Raw genomic sequence first — 21,174 nt, 5'->3', positions numbered from 1 at the left:
GGAACCCCTTTTGGCGTTCCTGTCGCTATGTACAGTATATAGCAACATACATTTGTTGTTTTTCAGAAAACTTCAGGTCAAGGCGTTTTTAGAAACGGCCTCAGGGATAAATGGGTTAATATAAGGTCCATTAATCTACACCGTAGTTTTGCATAAGTCATCATTTCTTTTAAAGTTTAACGTTTTAAGATTTATATAATGGGATATATCCCCTGAAATCTGATCATCATCAACTTAATGTACATTTATGTTAGTATTATTTCTATTTCACCCAAATGCAATGTATTTATTTCTCCTCTTTTATATTTCTGCTTATATTAACTGTGTTTCAACCATGTGTAAAAAGAAATCAGTCACTAAACCATTGTTGAAAAACCATGGTGCTTAACCGACAGGAGTCCCCCAGAACTCCATACTAGGCTCCGTCACAAAGTTCTCAAAGCGTCACATTGTGATGCGTTTTGAGCCTGTAGATCTACTATTTTCACTGAATGTTTGGCCCAGAATAGGGACGCTTGTGCGCCGCTCATGTGGTTATGATAATGTGATGTGACCATGCTTATCCCATTAAAACCGGGAAAGCATCTGTGTCATTTTAGATTTTTGCATTGGCTATTCAAAAATAGCAGATATACAATCTTTGTGCCGTGCTGCGAGCTTGTACATCTGCTATTTCTTTTACATTTTTGTTAGCTCTTAACTCATTCAGTGCCATTCTTATTTATGGCAGTTTGGTTCTGAGTGCCACAGCCAAAATTCATTGTAATCTTCAAATCATCATATCTTGGGTTCCGAACATTAAAAAAAAAAGAAAAAGACGTCTTAGACGTCACGTGGCGCTCAGGGCGCTTCAGGCCATGACGTCTTAGATGTCATGTGGCTCTGGATGAGTTAATGGGTTATACTTGTGTCATGTTCAAGGTGCCTATGCAGAGGACTGGACCAAGTGGCACAGCCTGCTGTACAACCTGTACGACGCTCTGGTCAGAGAGATAAGCCAGATCGGCAGCAGAGGGAAGTACGCCACAGGAACACGACACGTAGCTGTCAAAAACAACCTCATAGCACTCACAGCTGATATCTGTCACCAGGTGAATAATAGTTACACTCACACAAGTGTAAATAATTGCTATACCGATTATTGGCTGTGGGGACGGAGAATGTTTGGTTGAATGGATTTGTTTATCCAGAAATATTCATGCATGCACACTACTGTCATTTCCCAGATAGAGCTGTGACACTAGGTGGTGAAGGCAAAAACTGCTACTGTATGTATATTAGGGATAAACATTTACCTTGAGCTCTGACCTTGACCTTTTGATGTATTCATTTATTTTATAATGATAATAGTGCAGGTTGTGACCCTATCCCTAACTGATCTGCCAAGTCTGGTCCAAATCTAATTGAAATGGTTAGCACTGTAACTATCCTAAGCACGTGCTTAGTCATTTATATATACCGGTACTTTAGGTGATTCTCAATATACAATCTCACAGTTGTTAAAGTTTGTACAAAACTGTCATCTCCTAAGGTTATTGACTTCTTTTTCCTGTGTTTATTGTGTGGTGCAGCTGTTCAGTGAGGACCGTGATCTTCAGGTCCTGGAGGTAACCCAGGTCCATTCTAGATGTACACAGAGGGGCAGTCCCACCCACAGCACACCCAGCAAGCGCAGGCGCATTGAACTGGGCTGGGAAGTCCTTCGAGACCACCTGCAGCCCCAGCACAATGACTTTGATGTCATACCTTGGTGAGCAATCAGTTCAGTCTGACATAGTAGAAGAATAATCCATGAAACCTTTGAGATTGTATAATTTATGATTTTGAAGCCACCACTGACACAAGCACCACTGACGCACAACAAGAAATAAAAATAGGTTACCTTTCTGCGTTGCTCCAACTCATTTTGGATAGTCTGTGCCAGGCGTCGACTCTCTAAAATAGAACAGAGCTCTGAGAGACCGTTGACGCCTCCAGTGAGGCTTATGCGCTTGGCAATGCGTGCGTCTGACGCTTGCAATTTGTCAGGGCCTTTATTGACTAAAAGGGTTAATTGATTTATTTTTAATTCTCGAAAAAGTCTTTAGGGATAACATATATATATATATATATATATATATATATATATATATATATATATATATATATATATATAAAACAATTGCTTTGCTCACCTTGATGTATGTACATTGTTATTTTGAAATTTGTTTCCTTCTAAATAGGCTCCAGATTACAGCAATACTTACCTCCAAGTACCCGTCCATGGTTCCCAGCCAGGAGCTGATCCCTCTACTCTCTGTGATGTGCCAGCTCCTGGCGGAGCAGCGCAGAGGAGAGAGGGGAACGTATGTGTTGCGTTGCCTGAAGGAAGTGGCTCGATGCCAGGCCGGCAACCCGGGGAAAGCCCTGTCCCACAAGGCAGAGCTGGATCGGTTGTGGGCCCGGGTATGGGTCCTGGCACTGCGAGGGGTCAGCTCACCCCACACCGAGGCCTTCTGTCTGGACCTCCTGACCACCATCGTCCAAGGCGGTCTGATCGCTGTAGACGGAGAGTTCTGGAAGCTGTTCTCTGGCACAGCATGCAAATTGTGCCCGTTAGTATATTTCCTGTATAATTTGTCATTTGTTTGATGTTACAGTTGCTACTACAGTTATCTGTCACTGGAAAGTGCCTTGTTCATTGTGTTTGTGTGCGTGTGCGTGCACGCATCAGCAACATCCATCTCTGTCGTTTTCTTGTCTTTGCATACGCAGACCAGCTGCTTTCTGTCTCACCTGGGCCCTGTTGAAGAGTCCGGTCCCTAAGAGCCTGGCCCTGGGTACGGGTTGGGACTACGTGGGAGCCACGGACGGCTCCGGGACGCCCAGCCTGAAGGAGATCCTCATCGCATGGCTGCTGATGACCGAACAGAGCGAGGAGATGGAGGACAGCTCCAGACCTCACCCCATCATCTCCAGGTCAGCACTGCTGTAATTTAAGGCCCTGTATCGTTGAGTGTGGATGTCTATTTTGGCTTATGTTTTTGAAACTAGCATATCTATAAGATATACAAGCTGGTAGATCAGCCATTTTTGAATAACAAAAACATTATATAGGGTTTAAATGATTAAACTGTTCCTCATTTTGCTGTGGACCCCCTGGAACCCCATCAGGGACACTAACTAACATTCCGTTAGATTTAGCCTGTCTTTGGGGCTTTTGCCCCTAACAGCTTAAAGCTGCGCATACAGGAGAGAAGCTTCTTAACACATTCACTGCCATTGACGGACATCTCCGTCATTTAAAATCCACCCTTTCACCGCCATTGACGGATATGTCTGTCATTTCAAAAAAGGAAAAAAATTGTGTTTTTCTTTTCTTCTTTTTTGGGGGGAAAAACTTCCAGAACCCAAGATAACGTGATCCGAAGATTTGCTGCTCCATTCACTTCCTGGTTAACTTAAAATCCTGTATCTCGGCTCCTGTGTTTTACTATGTATTTTTGGCGAAATATGCTATTTTCAACTGGGTATAACAAGAGAATGGGCGATCACAATGATTTATTTTTCTTTTCACGGAAGCACAGTGATTTCCTCCGTGATTACAGGGGGCGGCCATAGCTGAGTGGTTAGTGAGCCCACCTAGGGAGCCAGAGGCCCTGGTTGCCCCAGGTACGATTCCAGGCCAGGCCAGCAAATGTATCGATGAAATGAAATTTGTCCCTGAGCAAGACTCTTAACCCCTAATTGCTCACAGGCCCTCATTGGAAACAAGACCGCAAGGACTTTCATGAACGGACCTGTTAAAGGAATTATCCTTAGCAACCATCAGGGGATCGATCATACTGGAGATAAATATTCTGTGTTCTGTATTCTTCTTGAAAAATTAGTCAGAATGCTTAAGAATTAGAATTAGAAAGCCCCTGGCAGTGAATGTGTGAAGACATGTTTGTTCTAAGTATTGATGTCAGCTAATGACGAAAAGCCTCAAAGTTGATCTCTCATTATGATTTTGTTTACAGTGATTTTCCTCACAATTTGATAGCCGACATTCTAGTGTCTTTGACCCTGAAAGACACCAGATCTGGCCTGAGTTTTCTTCTCGGTTCTCAAGTACTGGAGAGGTAAGGGAAAAGATAAACAGTGTCCTAAATGCTTACACTAACCACGCTTCTATGTGTCAAAAGAAAATCTGTACTTATTTGAATTGATAAAACATAATTGTAACTTCGATAAGCTATATGGTAGAGTATGTAAATAATATAATAACTAATTACTAACCCATCTGCAGTAGTTGGACGTGGTCTCCTTACTCTGTTATTGAGCGATCTTTCGTTGACCACGGCCAATGAAGTATATGGTTTAAAATGATTGATTATTTAAAGGATTAATTCCTTTGGAATCAATTTTCCTTTTCCTCTGTGCATAGCGCCTTGTTCCAAGAGCAAGCAGGGTGTGAGTCTGAAGACTCCCTGGCTGAGATTGAGAGACTTTACCTGCTGTTCAGCTTTGATGAACTGCCCTCAGAGCTGAAGGACAAGGCTGCTAGGCCGGTGCCAACTGATGGCCAAATCCCTGTCGTCCCCAGCCTCAAAGAAAAGATGGAGCAGTTGCTGTTAGGTGTTGCCAACAATGTACTCAAATGCTACTCCCCTGATGTAAGTAGTGGTTAGATTTGAGAATGTGTGTGTGTGTGTGTGTGTTTGAGAATGTGTGAGAGTGTGTGTGTGTGTGTGTGTGGCGGGAGAGAGTGTCAAATGGCAGAATGTTTTATTTTTATTTTTTTTACCTGTGATGATTATATGTTTTTATCTGTGTATAAATCTGAGATTTATGGTGCTCTGTATTGTGTTCAGTCTCAGACTATGTCTCCAGAGTGCCTGGTACGCTGTTTCAGTCTTCTGACTGGAGTTCTGGCTGCATATGTTGCCACTGGAGTCCTAACAGAAGACGAGGCCTGTCATTCTCAGCTTTTCACTAAGGCCAAGGTACTGTATGGTCAACAATAAAGTACTTTACGTATTATGTTAACTCACTGTTATTGTCTTAGTTTTTTCCCTTTTTCAGAGGTGACTATTCTTTTGCTGTTATCAATCTATAGGTGGTGGGGCGCCCTTCCCCTCCCCAAAATATATATACAGGGTTATCTAACTAGATGACGGGTATAAAAACCAGAAGGCATTCAAACCCATGTGAAAATGTACTCTTTAGAGTTTTATTTTGCATAACACAAAATAAATAAATAAAAATGGGCTTTCATGGTGTTAAATCTTTAAATCATTTTTCTTTAACTTTTGCTTCATCAAAGTCATCAAACTTCACCAAGCTTAATTTGTAATTGCCAGAAATAGGCAATTATTAGTTAGAGTGCATACAAGAACCCCATGTCTAATGTTAAGGGTGGCTTTGTATTGCAGTCTCTGGCTCAGGACTTCAGCGAGTTTGTCTCCAGTGTGAAAGTGAAGATGAACGAGGAAGGGACTATTAAAGTACTGAAGTCTGTGATGAAGCTCTGCACACTGTCTGCTGGGAGGAACACCAAGGTGAAATGACATGACATCACCTGCAGTAGTATTGGAAGGAGTAAAGGTGGTTATTGTAGTAATACAGAATTACGGGACCGTACCTATGTTCCCCGGGTCCTATGTTCCCCGGGTCCTATGTTAATATAATGTTCCCCGCTTTCCTAGGGAGAGCGGGGAACATAGGACCTAACCTAAACCTAACCCTAACCTTAGTGGGGGAACATAGAACCCAGGGAACATAGGGATGACCCCCAGAATTACCTCTACACACAGTACTCTAATATATCAGTTCTACTGTGTACCCCACTGGTCCTGTCAGCATTCACATCATTTGAAGTGCCTTATAAGCCCTATAAATAAATGTGGCCCCATAACGGTTTTCAAATTAAAGATGCCTTTATGTATCACATTAACAACCTACATTGTCTTCCTTGAATTGATCTATATTGCGTATAGTCTACCGTAGATTATTTTGATACTTAAAAAGTACTAGATGCAATGAGGGAAAGTACACGGCTCTGTTGTAGATCCTTAGAGCATTTGGGGAATTGATTTTAAACCTGAATGTCTTTTGTTCCGCTCTTACAGGATAATGTTGGCTCCATCTCCTCCGGTCTATTCATAAGAATTCTGCCTTCCACACTTCTCAGTGATCTGGCAGAAATTTGCAAACTGTTGGTAAGAGATAAGTACCTCTAACGAAGTCTTAGGCAAAACTAAAATGGCCATATGATATTTTATTTGGAATGTCGCGGTGGTAATAGACAAGATAGAAAAAGAAGATCAAAATAAATGATAATTCTGCTTCCCAATTCATTGACACTAAGAATTGTGATTAGTTTTTTAACACTAACTACATTTTAATTTTGTTAAGATGTTTCACCAAAGCAGTATCACATGGGATAATGACATTTAACTGATGGGGGTTCTTGGCACGAAAACGTTTGAGAACTACTGATTTAGAAGGCATTTGTTGAATCAGGTCTTAAGTGTAGTCAGTGTCCTGTTGTTGACAAACACAAAGCTCACTTGCACTTGTTCCCTTGTCCCTCCCAGATGAGCAGTGCATCGAGGCTGACCAAACCTGTGCATGAGGACGACCCCATGGATGACGACTGGGACTTGAGCAGGACTCAGCAGGGAGAGGACCTGTTGGACATCTCCATATCCAGCGACAATGGCACCAACGAAGCCCACCGGCAGAGCGGAGATGGCAGTGATGTTCCCTGCATAGGTAGGGGCTGACCAGACCCCAAGTACTGTAGTTAGAGGGCCCTTCTTGTAACTGAAAGGTCACACGTTTGATCCATAGTCCTTTAGTCATGTCATATCGTCGCTGTCGGGGGAAACCTGTTACTGTATGTCCTGTAAAGCCGTTATTTTTCAGGAAATGGAAAAAAATAACCTATGGATAGGAAATGTAGTTATTATTTAGTCACAAGCTCTTGTTAACTCACTGATTGCCAGAATTATTTCTGGCTATGTTGTCCCAGTGCCAGAGATTTTTTCAAAGTAAAAAAAAAAGTGCTTAGGAAGCGAGATACAGCCTTTTTCAGTTATAAGTTAAACAAGGAGTGGATGGAGCTGCAACTCTTCAGATAATGATATCTTGGGTTCTGAACATAAAAAAACAAAAAAAAACAAGTTTTTTCAAAAACACGTGAAACACGTGAATAGCATTCAATGAGTTAATACTTTTTATTTGTTATATATTTCTGAAACCCACAGACAGACTTACTGGTAACCACTTTCAACCCGGTGTCCCTGTTTTGGGCCTGTAATTTGGTCAAATTCTTTTTCATTTCAAAATAAATCCAAATATTGGAGATCTACAAGATCACAACGCAGCGCATCTTGTAAGCTTTCAGATTAGTTTTTGCTATAATATAGGGCATTCATTTATGAAAAATTATAAAAGGATGTTATACGTTTTCTGCCTGACAGTGACGATATCTAAGTGTCCCTGATGACACATAGGACATAGACACAAGACATACCCAGCTGATGGTTCCAAGATGCTGTGCAAAGGAACGTTAAATGATGAATGATGAAATGTCCTGGATTGGCCCTCTCTCTCTCTCTCAGGTGCTAAAAGCATTCTAGAGGAGGAGTATCTGGGCCAGCATGACCTGGCACTTCTTGCCAGTCTGGAGTTACTGTGTACGTGCGCCTCTGTCCTGCCGACCCACAGCCTCCTGTTTAAACCACAGGAGGTCCGACGCAGGCTGCTGCTGCTGCTGGACCACCTAGACTGCAGCAAGGCCCTGCACCTCAACATGGTGAGCAGCGCTAGAGCCTGATCAATAATACGTAGTTGCGTGATAGTGTTGCACAACGAAAATAGCCGATCTGTAAGTTCACGACACATCGCATGCTTGTTAGATCGGATATTTTTGGTGCGCGGCTGGGTGTGAAACCAATTCAAAACCGTTCAGGCATAACCATGAATGATGATGATGATGATAGTGGTATAATATTGAGAATGAGAACATGACATCATCACTCAGTGTTGAATTGTAATGATATTCCAAGATGGCACCACAGTCCATTGAGCAAAATCTATGTGGCCGCCTGTCTTGGGAGGAATGCACATTACACTGGAAGTGATTGTTACACAAGTGATTGTTATAATAATAGTCATTTACTATTATTCCACGCAATTGAATGTTTTGTTGAATACTGCAAATCTATTTACAAACAGCACTGGTATCGTGTCTGTTTGTAGACACCCCCTGGGGGGGTGTATAATGCCCAAGTTCTGTTTTCGGAAGCAGTGTGGTCAAACAGTGCTGGCTTAAGGCTGTTTGGAGTAGTGATGTGTCGGTCATGATCGATTGGCTCATAAGAACTAGTTATTTGCCGTGAGCGTGAACGAATACGTTCATGACTCGAAACCGTTGCGTTCACGGGTTCGTTCATGCCCCGCCCCCCCTGATCCGCAGGGTCGCACGCACACACACACACACACACACACACACACACACACACACACACACACACACACACACACACACACACACACAGACAGGAGGACGGGAGCTTCAGCGTGCTTCCCACGACAGACAGGCGGACATGCATTGCAAATTTTGTGGATTGAAATGAAGCACTGCTGTTGTGTTGTTGTTAGTGTTGTATTCATTGTTCCTGTACAAAAGACCGGTGGTGACCAGATAGCACAACATTTAACTATGAAAGAAATACAGACAACTAATGATTGTCAGGTCACGGACAATTAACACGTTTCAGAATGAATGCAAGATGCAATCTGTACAGCCAACCACATAGTATAGCCAAAATAATAATAGTAACCAGAATGAATAAAATGTTTGAAAATAGCAGATCTACAAGCTCACAATGCGTTGTGAGCTTGTAGATATAAAATAGGGCTAAAGTGGTAAATGTATGTTTTATAATGTAATGTAATGTAACAAGTAACTAAAGTTTTCAAATAATTGTAGTGGAGTAAAAGTACAATATTTGCCTCTGAGATGTAGTTGAGTAGAAGTAAAAATACTGATAATTGAAAATACTCAAGTAAAGTAAAGTATTATTTATTTATATTTATTATTAATTTAAATATATTACTTCTACACATTATATTACAAAGAAGATGGTGCAATTAGATCGTGAATGACAGTGCTGTGTTTCTGTACAGAGTAGACTGTGCAGTCATGTCAGTGTAGTCAGTGGGATAAGATGCACACAGTTTCATGCAGTTAGCGTAGCGCATCGCATACGCTCCGCCGGGACCTGAAGCGGAACTGAACGAGAACGTGAACGAATCATTTGAACGAGTCTTTGCCGTGAACTGAACGAGAATCATTCGTTCACCGAAATGAACTGTTTTTCCCATCACTAGTTTGGAGTTGGCGTAGCGCCAATTTCATGCATGTACCACTCAGGTCTGAGAAGGGGGGGGGGGGCATTTCCTGGGAGGGAAATCTGTATTGTATTTCTTTTTTTGTGGAGTCGTGTAATTGATCATACTTGACTCCAAGCATCAGATTAATAAGGGCATTTCATTGTTTTTCTTCAGTCATCACAATTTCTATTTATAATTCCAGTTGGTAGAATTGTAATCAGGTCGGTAGAATACTGGTTGTTGATCTTGTTCCTCTTCTAGTACCTTGTCCTGTTGAAGATGCTTCCTGCCGAGGACTCACTCTCACCAGAGGAGTTTGATTCACTGCTCAGACCTCTGGCGTAAGAAAGCCTTTTCCTCCCACTAATCTATGAATTATGACATAGACATGTTTTAATATCCATGTTCCATGTTTTTTGTATTACAGTTACAGTAATGTGTTAGGACCTTTGAAGGTGAAAAGTAGTTATTGATTCAAGAAAATTGGAGCATGGATTTTTTTTTTACTAATTTCCCTGTGAGGTTGTGCTGTGTTTACTTTTTGTGTACTTTGAAAATACCAAATACATTATTGATACAACATATTTACTTAAAATTATTACTAAAGCAAGTGAGCTGTATTTTGTGTGTGTGCACCATTAACCAATAGATTTTGGATAGCAAATTGGTTTGTTATTGATAGTCCATGTTTTATTGCAGGGACCTGTGTTCGCTGTACCGTCAGGACCGGGAGGTCTGTGCCGCCGTGCTGCTGGGTTTGTTACCCGCCATAAGGAGCCTGGGACAAACCCAGCACCTGCCAGAGGAAATGAGACACGTACATGGAGCACTGCTGAAAGTCATCTCTGGGTTCTGGTCAGTGGCACATTACACATTCACATAACTAGTAGAATGACAGTCAGTTTGCTATAGATATTGTAATCATGGTTATTTATTTTGCGCATTTGGAGAATGCTAAAGACCTGAGGCCGATTCTACAAATGCCTTCTACATCAGTAGTTCTCAAACTTTCAACATTTAAAAAAAATGTTCAAAAATAGCAGTGCCGCACTGTGAGCTTGTTTATCTGCTATTTTTGAATGGCCAGCGCTAAAATCTAATATGACACAGATGCTTAAACCTTTTACATCTTGCTGAATATGCTCACTATTTATTTTTTTTATATATTTTTTTATAGTAATAGCCCGAAAGAGTTTCACTATTGTGAATATGCCAGTTGTCTGTTAATAGCTCTGTGAAGAGATGCAATGAATCCATTCTTCATAACTTGGCCACAATATTTCATTGTATATACAGTATGGCTATGATTGATGTGCTATAGACAGACAGCCAATACAGACAGATAAATATGGTTTATCTTGAATGTAATGTTATGTATGTTTTTCTCTGGTCTGTTGCAGCATCCTGGCACAAAGGAAAAGCACAGCCACTTATAGAGCTGCATTAGTGCGGTGTCTTGTTGCCTTGCTAGAGGTAAGCTTTCAATAGACACTTTGGCTCAGCATAGAGGATGAGTTTGCTCTTAATAATATATAATTTATTATATATATGTTTTTATATTAATATGTTTTATAATAATACATTTGAGATTTTCTGATCAGATTTTTTCCTCCCATTAGGCTGACCCATGCTGTAAGTGGGCGGTCTTAGAACTGAGAGAGGAGGAGCTTGCGGTGTCCGTAATCCTTCCATCGTACCTCTCAGACTCTCACCATCATGTCCGTATGCTGGCAGCCATGTCTGTCGAGAGGTAGGCTATAATGGGGGTCCCAGCAACAAGAGTGCTAACATTGACAATATATTAGTTCTTAACCCATTAAGACCTGAGGCTGATTCTACAAATGTCTTCTAAATTCACAGTTTCAACAGTTTTCTGCCTTTTTTCTTTGCTATAGCAGTGGTGCTCAAACAGTTTCATGTCAAGGTCCCCCAAAATAATATGAATTTGGCCGCAGACCCCCATCTCAAAATATTTTGTTCCAGGGACTCAGAGAAGCAGATATTCGAGTTAAAATGTAAAAAATACCAGATCTACAAGGTCATAGCGCGGCCCGAAGTGACGCGCTATGAGCTTGTATATCTTCTATTTTTGAATAGCCTAAGTATACAATAATTGGTAAAGTGGTTACACAGATGCTTTCCCGGTTTTAATGGGTTAAGAGTATAAAAGTCCAGCCAGCTACGCCCTACATAGACCTTTTTAAACAGACTATGGAACCAACCTCAGACTTCCGTCACAGCCCAGCCAATCACAGACTTAGTTACATGACTGTTTTTATGGCAAAACCCAGACCCTCCGTCACTGGAATTGATGACAAGAGATTGTGGGGGGTTGTCTGACCATTTGAGACTATACACCACCTGACCACAGTAATAATATGCAATGCAATAATATTGTATATTTACTGAAGGATGCTAAATGAAATATACCATTACAGTACCATAACAAAAAGCTAAGAAAAAAAGTGTTTTGGCCTAATGTTGACTCTTGAGGAAAGGTCATGGGGTCACCAAAATCACTAGGGGCCATCGTCCAGGGAGCATCAGGTGCAAATTCCATGGCAATCCAGCCTTTAGTTTTTGAGAGATTGTTATTATTATTACATCACCATTCATTGCCCCTGTGTCAAGGCTGTTTCTGGAGATGAGACCAGATAGCCCAAAGGAGATGAAGATGCTCCCCCAGAAACAGCAGCAGATGGCCTTTGAGAATGTCTACCTGAAGGCACAAGAGGGCATGAGTTTCCCAGTAAGTTCTGTTTTCACCCTGCAGTTTTGCCACCAATCTGTTGCATATCCATATCCCTCTCTTTGCATGTCTGTGCATGGGTTCACTTTTTTGTGTGTGTGTGTGTGTGTGTGTGTGTGTGCGCGTGTGTGTATGTGCAGAAAAGCAACGCTTCAGAGGACCTTCCAGACGAGGCCTTCAACCGTAAGGCCACACTGTTGAAGAGTGTGTCCCTGGTCCTGTGCTGCAGCCCCATCTGTGAGAAGCAGTCTCTGTTTGCCCTCTTCCAATCCTACAAAGAAAACAATATAGAGGAACAGCTCATTAAAAAGGTATGGGCTTAATCTCCTACTAACTCACCACCTTCTGAAGCCCATTAAGACCTGAGGCCGATTCTACAAATGCCTTCTAAATCAGTAGTTCTCACACTTTCAAGATTTTTCAAAAATGTTCAAAAATAGGAGATGTACAAGCTCTGAGCTTGTATATCTGCTATTTTTGAATAGCCAAAGCTGAAATCTAAAATGACACAGATGGTGTCCTGGTTTTAATGGGTTAAAATGTACTAGAGAACAAGCAATTTCATGTTTTGTTTTTTCAATTGTCCACTCCTCAGGTGTTGTGCAGTGTATGCAGAGCCCTGGGCTACAGGAGTGTGAAGAGTTTTGTTAATTCCCACCTATACTACCTGGTGACCGAGTGGCTGGGACAGAAACAGAATGACAACCGCTACACTCTGGAGTCCTTCCCTTACACCCTGCTCGACCACAACACGCTCAAAGACTTCTACAGGTATGGATAGAAGCCATCTTATTATTTGTTTCACTGTATAGTAAACCTTTCAGCACAATTCAGAGACACACAGAACACTAATCACTGTTATGTCATTACATGGAATGTTCGCCCTCTAATGATAACTTTGTTTGTTGTCTCTTTCTTCTAGCTCCTCCTACCAGGTGCTGGTCCCTCACCTGGTCTTCCTGGATGACTTTGAGCAGGTGAAGTCTATCGGTAGCCAACTTGGGAAGGATTGGAGGGAGCTGCTGGCAGACTGCTTCCCTAAGATCATGGTCAGCATTCTGCCATACTTTGCCTTGTCTGGCCAAGACACACAGGTGGCCCAGCAGAGAGAGAAGGCCAGTAAGGTCTATGACCTGCTCAAAGACACCAACTGCCTGGGAAAACAGGTGAGAGTATTTCTTCTAAATGATTGGGAATGGTCAATCTACCCAAGTTTATATCGAATCAGAACATTAGGGTGCTTGGGTGGCGCCCACCACCTGTGTTCGAATCCACCGTGGTGCATTCGGCTTTGCCGAGCGTCTACCAGAACACAATTGGCCTGTTTTCGGGGAGGGAAGCCGGGAAAGTGAAAATTGTCACTGCATGTAGTCCTACGGGCTGGGGCGGTGCCTGTCAGCAGGGAGTGTCGGGCGGGAGGGGAGTATTTTACGGGAGTCCGTAAAATACAACAGCAGTGACACACAGAAATGTGTGTGGAGAGGAATCAATTGGCATAACGACTAAATTGGGGAGAAAAATGGGGTAAAAAGCACCAAAAAAAGAATCAGAAAATTATTATACCCGTGTTTGTCTGTTTTTCTTTACCTCATCATTTACATATATATTTTTTTAATGGTATTTCATGAGTGCATATATTTAGCATTGGTATTTGGAGCATTGCTACAGTATGTTATATTATATTTACAACCTGGTGTCTCTGTTTTGGGCATGTTATTCTAGGTGAAAATGTTCAAAAATGTTTTCAAAGTTGAAAGAATAACAAAAAAGCAGAACTACAGGCCCACAACATGTCACATTTGTCATATGACAAAGTATATAGGGCTTAAGTGGTCTGATTACGTTGCATTGCATTGTGTTACTGTTACGTTACGTATTACATTACTCTTTGTCCACAGCAAATTGACAGCTTGATCCACAGTAACCTGGCAGACATAGTGGTAGAACTGCTGATGACTCTGTATGAAGGCCCGGGAACTGAAGGGCAGACAGGAGACCTGAAACGCTTCATAGGGTAGGAGCAACTAAAACACTTAATCCAGTCAAAGTATGTGTAAATGTGTCAGCCAAAGACAAGTTACACTCACAAACAATATGTAGTGATGTAAGAAAGGTCAAATTTGTCAGTGTCTGAAAGTGAATTAGAAAAGGTGCTCCTCGGAGCACTGCCAGACCCCTAGTGGTTGAAATCTGAATGGCCGGACTTCGCATGACGTGTGTGCAGAGGAAAAGAGGAAAAGAGGGACAGACCGACCGACCGACCGACCGACCGACAAAGCCTCATGTAGGCCGACCCCCTGGGTCTGGCAAAAATAAATAAATAATGTTACCCCCTTTTTTTAATTCTTCTTATATCTTACCTTATTCTAATACCAAATTTCACCCCAAGTTATTTAAAACAACCAATCTATTTAGAGAGAATCTGCATAATTAAGAAAAAGTCATGTCTAATACTCTGTTGGTAACCTCCCCATAGGGAACTGGACCCTGCACCAAACCCTCCATTCTTCAGCTCCTATGTCATCAAGGCCACCTTGGACTACCTCAGCAAGTGTCACAGTGCCAACCATAAGTCAATAGTAGCCATTCTGTCCAAGACCCCGGTAAGATGCCCAGTGATATTAATAGTTTCTGATTTATAGCAACAGCAAGTGATATTGGCCCACAGTGTTTGTGTGCCCAGCATCGCCTGTGCAATGGGAACGGCCTATACCCTCGCTTAGTGTTACTTAACTTTTGTTCGCTCTCTCTCTGTGTTGTCTTTTTTGTTGTTGTTGTGGTGGTTGTTGTTGTTATTGCTGCCTTGGTCGTCAATGGTGATGTTGCAGATTTCCATCCAGAGGATTCTGCTGGCCGTGTGTGAGAAGGCATCTGAGACGGCCAACGGCTACGAACGCCACCGCGTCCTGCTGGTTTACCACCTGTTTGTCAGCCTGTTGCTCAGAGAGGTGAAAGACGGTCTGGGTGGAGCTTGGGCCTTTGTCCTCAGAGATATCATCTACACTCTGATACACCACATCAACAGCAGGTTGGCACACACACACATGCACACACACACACAGATCAAAATATATAGTAAACCTCTCATCTCCATATTCTAACTTTTTGTGTTTTCTTGTAAATTAACTCCCTCACTGCCAGACTTATTACTGGTTGCGTTTGCCCACTGCCAGCGATTTTCTTACCTTTTTCAAGTAGTCACAGAATATTTATCTCCAGTATGATCGATCCCCTGATGGTTGCTAATCACGGAGGGTTTCACTGTGCTTCCGCAAAAAAAAAAAAAAAGTCGTCCCGACCTCTCCGTTCAATTTTATACGCCTTTGAAAATAGCATGTCTCGGCCAAAAATACATAGTAAAAGGAGCCGAGATACAGCCTTTTTAAGTAATAAGTTAAAGGGACACTTCGCCGATTTTGACTTTTAATGAAGTTTAGGACTCAAGAAACATGATCCTGGGTTTTTTTTTGTGTATAATCAGTGTTTTTAGATATCTAGTAATCTTCGAATACATCGTGACGTTATTTACGTCACGAGAGATTGGTCTCATTCCTTTCCACACTACATGTTGTCTCGACGCGTCTCAGTCAGACCAGCTCCAAAGACAGCCCGTAACACTGTTCAACCTTCTTTCCCCACTCGGCCACTCCCATTAGCTGCGGCCAGCGGGCAACCCCCCTTGCAGAGTGAGGCATTACTTTACCTGAGTTATCTTCTGATAGTTGTACTTGAATGTTGACATGAAATAATAATCCTGTTTAGTGTTTCATAAGCGCAAGCGTAAAAAAAATAAAAATACAGCGTGGAGTGGCGGTGCTGGTAAACAAACACCGTCGCGAAAGGCTAGGATCAGAATACCAAGGATTCGACAGTGATGTCACTACTATGCAACACGGAAGTAGAACTGCATAAAGATACCAAGGATTTGTCAGTGATATGACATCACTAACGAATCCTTGGACATATATGTAACTAGATGAACGTGTGCGAGGTACAGGTTCTTCAGCCAGTGTTGCCAGATATTGTGAGAGAAATAAGCAACCAGGTCTATGAAAACAAGCCCAAAAGAAGATAACTAGGCCAAGAGCACTTTACCTAGACATGGGATATTATATATTTGAAAATTGCCGATCTACAAGCTCACAATGCTTCGCGACCCATTGTGAGCTTGTAGATCTGCTATTTACAAAAAAATCTTGAGGGGGGAAAAGTGCAAAATGTGGAATATTTTTGACACATATTTGTTAGGAGCTCCCTGGCACAAATTATAATTTCAGATGGGGGTCTGTGGAAAAATACATGAACATGTTTGAGAACCACTGGTTTAAACAACAATCAAAACATTTGGAAACAAGCCCAAATATCAACTACATTTTAGAAAGAAGCCGCTTACAATAAGCAGACATGGCAACACTGGCATGCTGTTTGTATTTTGTTGTTGGAGATCACACCCACATGCAACCTCCCCTCCCCACAAGGAGGCGCAGTGCACCAAAGCATTATGGTCATTGTAGTAATGCAGCAGTCCAGTCAAACCCTAGTCAAACACACAGATTTCTTTATTTTTCTGGCCATAGGGTGCAAATTTTAAATTGTGCTACTGTTATCTACTACAAATACTATTACCATTGAGTGATTGCAGTTTCTTCCAGGGGTGAAATGCTCCTTTAAACCAAGAAGTGAATGGAGCAGCAAATCTTCCGATCACAATATCTTGGGTTCTGAACGTTTTTCTCAACAAAAAAAAAAAAAAAAAAAAACGCCTTGCAGCGTCACACAAAAGCATCAACTGTAGCAGATCCACAAGCTCGAAACGCGGCGCGAAGCATCGTGTTTTGAGCTTGTAGATCTTCTGCTTTGGATTTTGAAACTTGAAACGTAACAGTTTTGGACATTCGAGGTTTCCACCCGACAGAGGCGATATACAGTAGACATACTTGTATTTTTATTCCTATACTCTGGTGGATGTTTTTAACTGAAGTACCCTCCTCAACCATAAGTGCATAAACGTTAAGTATGGATGGACTCATTCTGAACAGAGCCCCTGGTCCAGTGTATGTGTCATCATGAGCCTTTAACCACATGTCCTGATAGAACATGCAAAAAAAAAATCGGATAAAGTGTCACTTTTCATTCACACTCACGTACTGGGATAACAATGCAGACATTCTGACATGGTAGGGTGACATGATAAATTGATGTATATTAAATATACCAGTAAATTGCAGGCATTTCAAGTGAGTGGGAACAGGTTTAATATGATATCCTCATGATCGTTCTCCAAAGTTAAGTCGTAAAGCTTCCAAGAAGTTCTTTTTTTGAGCTTGGTGAATATTTGGCTCTCCGTCATGTGGTTTCAACATTGTGACAATGAATGAATGAATCACTTTTATTTTCATCCCTTATGGGACACCAAAAACATAATTATACAATGTAAACAATTATTTGAAACTGAAATGTTAAATATGTGTGCGTTTCTCACTCCGCCAGACCTGGTCCATCTGAAGAGGTGTCTGGCCGTAGCCTGTCTCTCTGCTGTGACCTGCTGGCTGAGGTGTGTCAGGCAGCCCTGCAGTACTGTGATGATGCTCTAGACAGCCACCTGCAGGTCATTGTGGGTACTCTCACTGCGCAGGTCACCAGCCAGCCTGCCATCTCACAGCAGGTAAACACAGCTCCATGTCCAACACCACACTTTACTTTGGCTTTTGCATTACATTTTAATGTCACAGACACGGTTGCGGATTTCTTACAGTCCAGGGTTCCATTTGTCGAAGAAACAGAGGGGGAAACGTTTACTTAACCACTTAAGCCTCGTTGTACGACAAATGGCCTAAAGTAGTAGATCTACAGCAATGTGAGCTTGTAGATCGGCTCTCCAAAGATCGTCAACATAAGGTTAAAAACCTGCAGCGGATGAATGAATTAATTAATAACTGGCAGTGAATGTGTTAAGTGATTAACTCATAATTTATGTTTTTGTATGTATTGTTTTTTCTAAGTTTGTGTCCCGGCCGGGAGACACCAAATTCATCTTTTGCGTCTCAAGTGAAAACGTTTGGGAACCCCTGTGTTATACTATGTTGGTTTGCCATTCATAATGGATTCTTATATGGACTGCTGCCTGGCCATTCAGGTGCTGGACTTGCTGCGGTTCCTTGTAATAGAGAACCAGGAGAAGTTGAAGAGCGCCATCTGCAGGCTGCAGCCCTTCCCTGACAGGCCTGAGTTCAAAGACCTGCATGCTGTACAGCACAAGCTTAAATACAGCTCTGGGACCTTCACTTTGCAACAGGTAATGGAAACAGACCAACAATCACTTTACATTCTGTTGCACTCCTCAATCACATGTAGGGGCTGCAAAAGTTTATCAAAGTTTAGTCGATTATAATAGAGTAATCGATCCCCTTTTTGGGTATATTGCTATAGGCGAAGAATATAAAATGTGAAAACAAATTAGTTTAAATAGCCAATCCACATTCTCACAACATGTCTATTTTAGCTATTTTTGTACGACGCCATTGTGCGACAAAGTGTAATATAAGGCTTGGTTAATCGATTTGTTGTTACATATTTTTATATAAAAAAAACGTGCTTCTCAATCATTCGATTAGTCGGAAAGTAATTGATGGAATAATCACGAAGAAAATATTGGATAGTTGTGGCCGTTTTACTAATAAAAAACATTGTTTTCCATCAACCGTCTCCCATGATCCTCCACAGGAGATCGGCCACTTCCTGTCAGTGACGTCCTGTGACTCCCTGCCCCTCACCAGACTGGAGGGACTGAAGGAACTGACCAGGCAACTGCATGCTAAGAAGGGACAGATCAGAGAGCTGCTCAAAGACTGTCATGGTAGGACAGAGTGTTTGTGTGCTCCTGCAAACAACTTATATGGATTCGGCTAGTGGAAATAGCCGATCTACATCGACACGTTGTGAGCTTGTAGATCGGCTATTTGAACTATTTAAATTTTTTTTTCAAAATAGTAAAAAATGCCTAAAAAGTTTAGGCATAAGGGATAATGCGGCATACAAGATAGGGCCCCGTCTGAAGCACTTCTGCCACATGGTGCTAGGTTGTGAGATCACTGATGAATCTTTGCCATCTTCACTCCTTGGTTCCTGTGAATAAAACGTTTCTCCACCTCCGTATCGCAGAAGACCCTTCTGAGAGTGTCCTGGTGAAGCTGGTGCTCAATCTGCTGCAGCTCTGTAAGCTAGCGGCCAATCACCCGGGAGGAAGTGACATCCTCGGTACAGTAACACCACTCTTATTCACCGCATCTTAACCAAAACACAGGATGATACACTAAATAGAAAGAAAGTCAAATCATTACAATACATTTATTTATTTATTTATTTTCATATTTTCTCTGAAATTTGTTCCATTGTACAATACATACAAGTGTGTGTGCATATGCAATTGTTATGGTATGTACAGCATGTGGGGACTGAGCTTGTATGATGTCCTGATTTTATGGAGCACTTTATTCTAGGGATGGGACGATAACCATTATCATCGTTTATCGTGATAAAAAAAACACTCACAATAATCATATGGTGGAGATTTGTATTTATCGTGAAATTGTCTTTATTAGAGTTGCAGAATTCATTACCACTTAAACCCTCTATACTTGATAAAACGGACCTGTAAAGAGCACATTTTGTACGCTCTTATTTCACTCACAACAAGTTGCAATGCAACGCGTTGTGAGCTTGTAGATCGGCTACTTTTGGTGAATGTTCCAACCAGAATAGGGATGCTGGAGGTTATACAAAAGTGGCATTTTAAGTTGTAAGCATATAGTTCCTGTGTTTATGTCCCCTGCAGAGGCAGCAGGTAGCTGTCTAGGGGAGCTGGGCCCAATCGATTTCTCCACCATCGCTATGCTCCATGCCAGAGACCCTCTCTACACCAAGGCTGTCTCTCTGTTCTCCTCCACTGAATCTCAGAGTCTTTACATCATCCTCAACTGCATGAACAATGCCCTCACTCACCACAGGTAGGCCTGCAGTATCAAATCTATTTTATCTACAGTATCTAATGTAGTTTATTTACAGCATCTAATCTATTGTATCTACATTATCTAATCTATTATTATTATACTATCTAATCTATTTTATATGCACTATCTAATCTATTTTATATGCACTATCTAATCTATTTTATATACAGTATATAATCTCAATTTCATTTATTTTATGTACAATATTTAATCTACAGTATCTAATCTATTTGATCTCATCTCATGTAGCATTGAGGTGAGGCAGGCTGCAGCCCAGTGTGTACAGCTCATCCTCAACTCTCAGTCTGGAGCAGACTTCTGGGAGCAACATAAAAACAACGGAGATCCTATGTTGGTGTACCTCAACCCCTTCAGAACCTCCAGGAAAAAGGTACGTGACACCTGCACGTGACACCTGCACGTGACACCTGCACGCACGTTAATGTTGAAAATTAGTGGTATTCCTCGTTAAGTGGTTAATCAGACTAATCTGTTAAAATGTTTACGTGTCGATTTGTTGATATGAAAATAAAACAAACTAAGAAAAACATGCCTCTCAATTATTTGATTTATTGGAAAAGATCGATAGAATAATCGCTAAGAATATAATCCATAGTTGCAGCCCTACATTAATGTTGTATCACTGACCCCTGGCTCCTTCAGGTGGCGGGTGTGAATGTGGAGGTGAACTCGGAAGACAGGGAGCGGCTGGCCAGCCGGGAGTTGTGGCTTCCTCAGGCAGGGAACCACAAGGCCTGGCTAAAGAGCCTCTGTACTGCCCTGTTGGACAGTGGGGGGGTGAAGAGTGAGGCTCTGCTTCTGTCACGACCTCTGTGTGTGGTAAGTGCATAGATTTGGAGTGTGGCTCTTGTATAATAATTAAAAAACATCTAATTGAATACCAAATATCAGATTTTACATTAAACTGGACTGTTAGAATATGGTTTAATTCCCAGAGACCAAACAAAATAAAAAGTTGTCAGTATTGCCTTAAAATAGGCCTGGGATACCATTGCATTATTCACTGTTTAACAGCTAGAATTATAAATT

The 21,174-nt window shown here is 41.6% G+C and overlaps 1 protein-coding gene across 2 annotated transcripts in view; it reads left to right on the top strand.

Annotated features, from left to right (window-relative positions):
* Positions 1–21,174, top strand: part of atm (ATM serine/threonine kinase) — a 49,027-nt gene that overhangs the window by 6,955 nt on the left and 20,898 nt on the right. For both annotated transcript variants that reach the window (XM_080428902.1, XM_080428903.1), the window contains 29 exons: positions 922–1,091; positions 1,572–1,750; positions 2,223–2,594; positions 2,755–2,958; positions 4,002–4,103; positions 4,409–4,637; positions 4,836–4,967; positions 5,397–5,522; positions 6,093–6,182; positions 6,561–6,738; positions 7,590–7,783; positions 9,628–9,707; positions 10,066–10,221; positions 10,767–10,839; positions 10,986–11,116; positions 11,998–12,115; positions 12,256–12,426; positions 12,711–12,886; positions 13,038–13,281; positions 14,014–14,129; positions 14,592–14,718; positions 14,944–15,143; positions 17,606–17,780; positions 18,252–18,410; positions 18,839–18,971; positions 19,277–19,372; positions 19,950–20,121; positions 20,374–20,515; positions 20,788–20,964. In XM_080428902.1, the coding sequence (XP_080285028.1) occupies positions 922–1,091; positions 1,572–1,750; positions 2,223–2,594; positions 2,755–2,958; positions 4,002–4,103; positions 4,409–4,637; positions 4,836–4,967; positions 5,397–5,522; positions 6,093–6,182; positions 6,561–6,738; positions 7,590–7,783; positions 9,628–9,707; positions 10,066–10,221; positions 10,767–10,839; positions 10,986–11,116; positions 11,998–12,115; positions 12,256–12,426; positions 12,711–12,886; positions 13,038–13,281; positions 14,014–14,129; positions 14,592–14,718; positions 14,944–15,143; positions 17,606–17,780; positions 18,252–18,410; positions 18,839–18,971; positions 19,277–19,372; positions 19,950–20,121; positions 20,374–20,515; positions 20,788–20,964 (4,622 nt within the window). The remainder of the gene's footprint in view (positions 1–921; positions 1,092–1,571; positions 1,751–2,222; positions 2,595–2,754; positions 2,959–4,001; positions 4,104–4,408; positions 4,638–4,835; positions 4,968–5,396; positions 5,523–6,092; positions 6,183–6,560; positions 6,739–7,589; positions 7,784–9,627; positions 9,708–10,065; positions 10,222–10,766; positions 10,840–10,985; positions 11,117–11,997; positions 12,116–12,255; positions 12,427–12,710; positions 12,887–13,037; positions 13,282–14,013; positions 14,130–14,591; positions 14,719–14,943; positions 15,144–17,605; positions 17,781–18,251; positions 18,411–18,838; positions 18,972–19,276; positions 19,373–19,949; positions 20,122–20,373; positions 20,516–20,787; positions 20,965–21,174) is intronic.

This window comes from Gymnoscopelus braueri, assembly GCF_963280865.1.
Source record: "Gymnoscopelus braueri genome assembly, chromosome: 5".
NCBI lineage: Eukaryota > Metazoa > Chordata > Actinopteri > Myctophiformes > Myctophidae > Gymnoscopelus > Gymnoscopelus braueri.
Note: the sequence above shows the minus strand (reverse complement) of the source record. Positions and strands in the feature narration are given on the sequence as shown.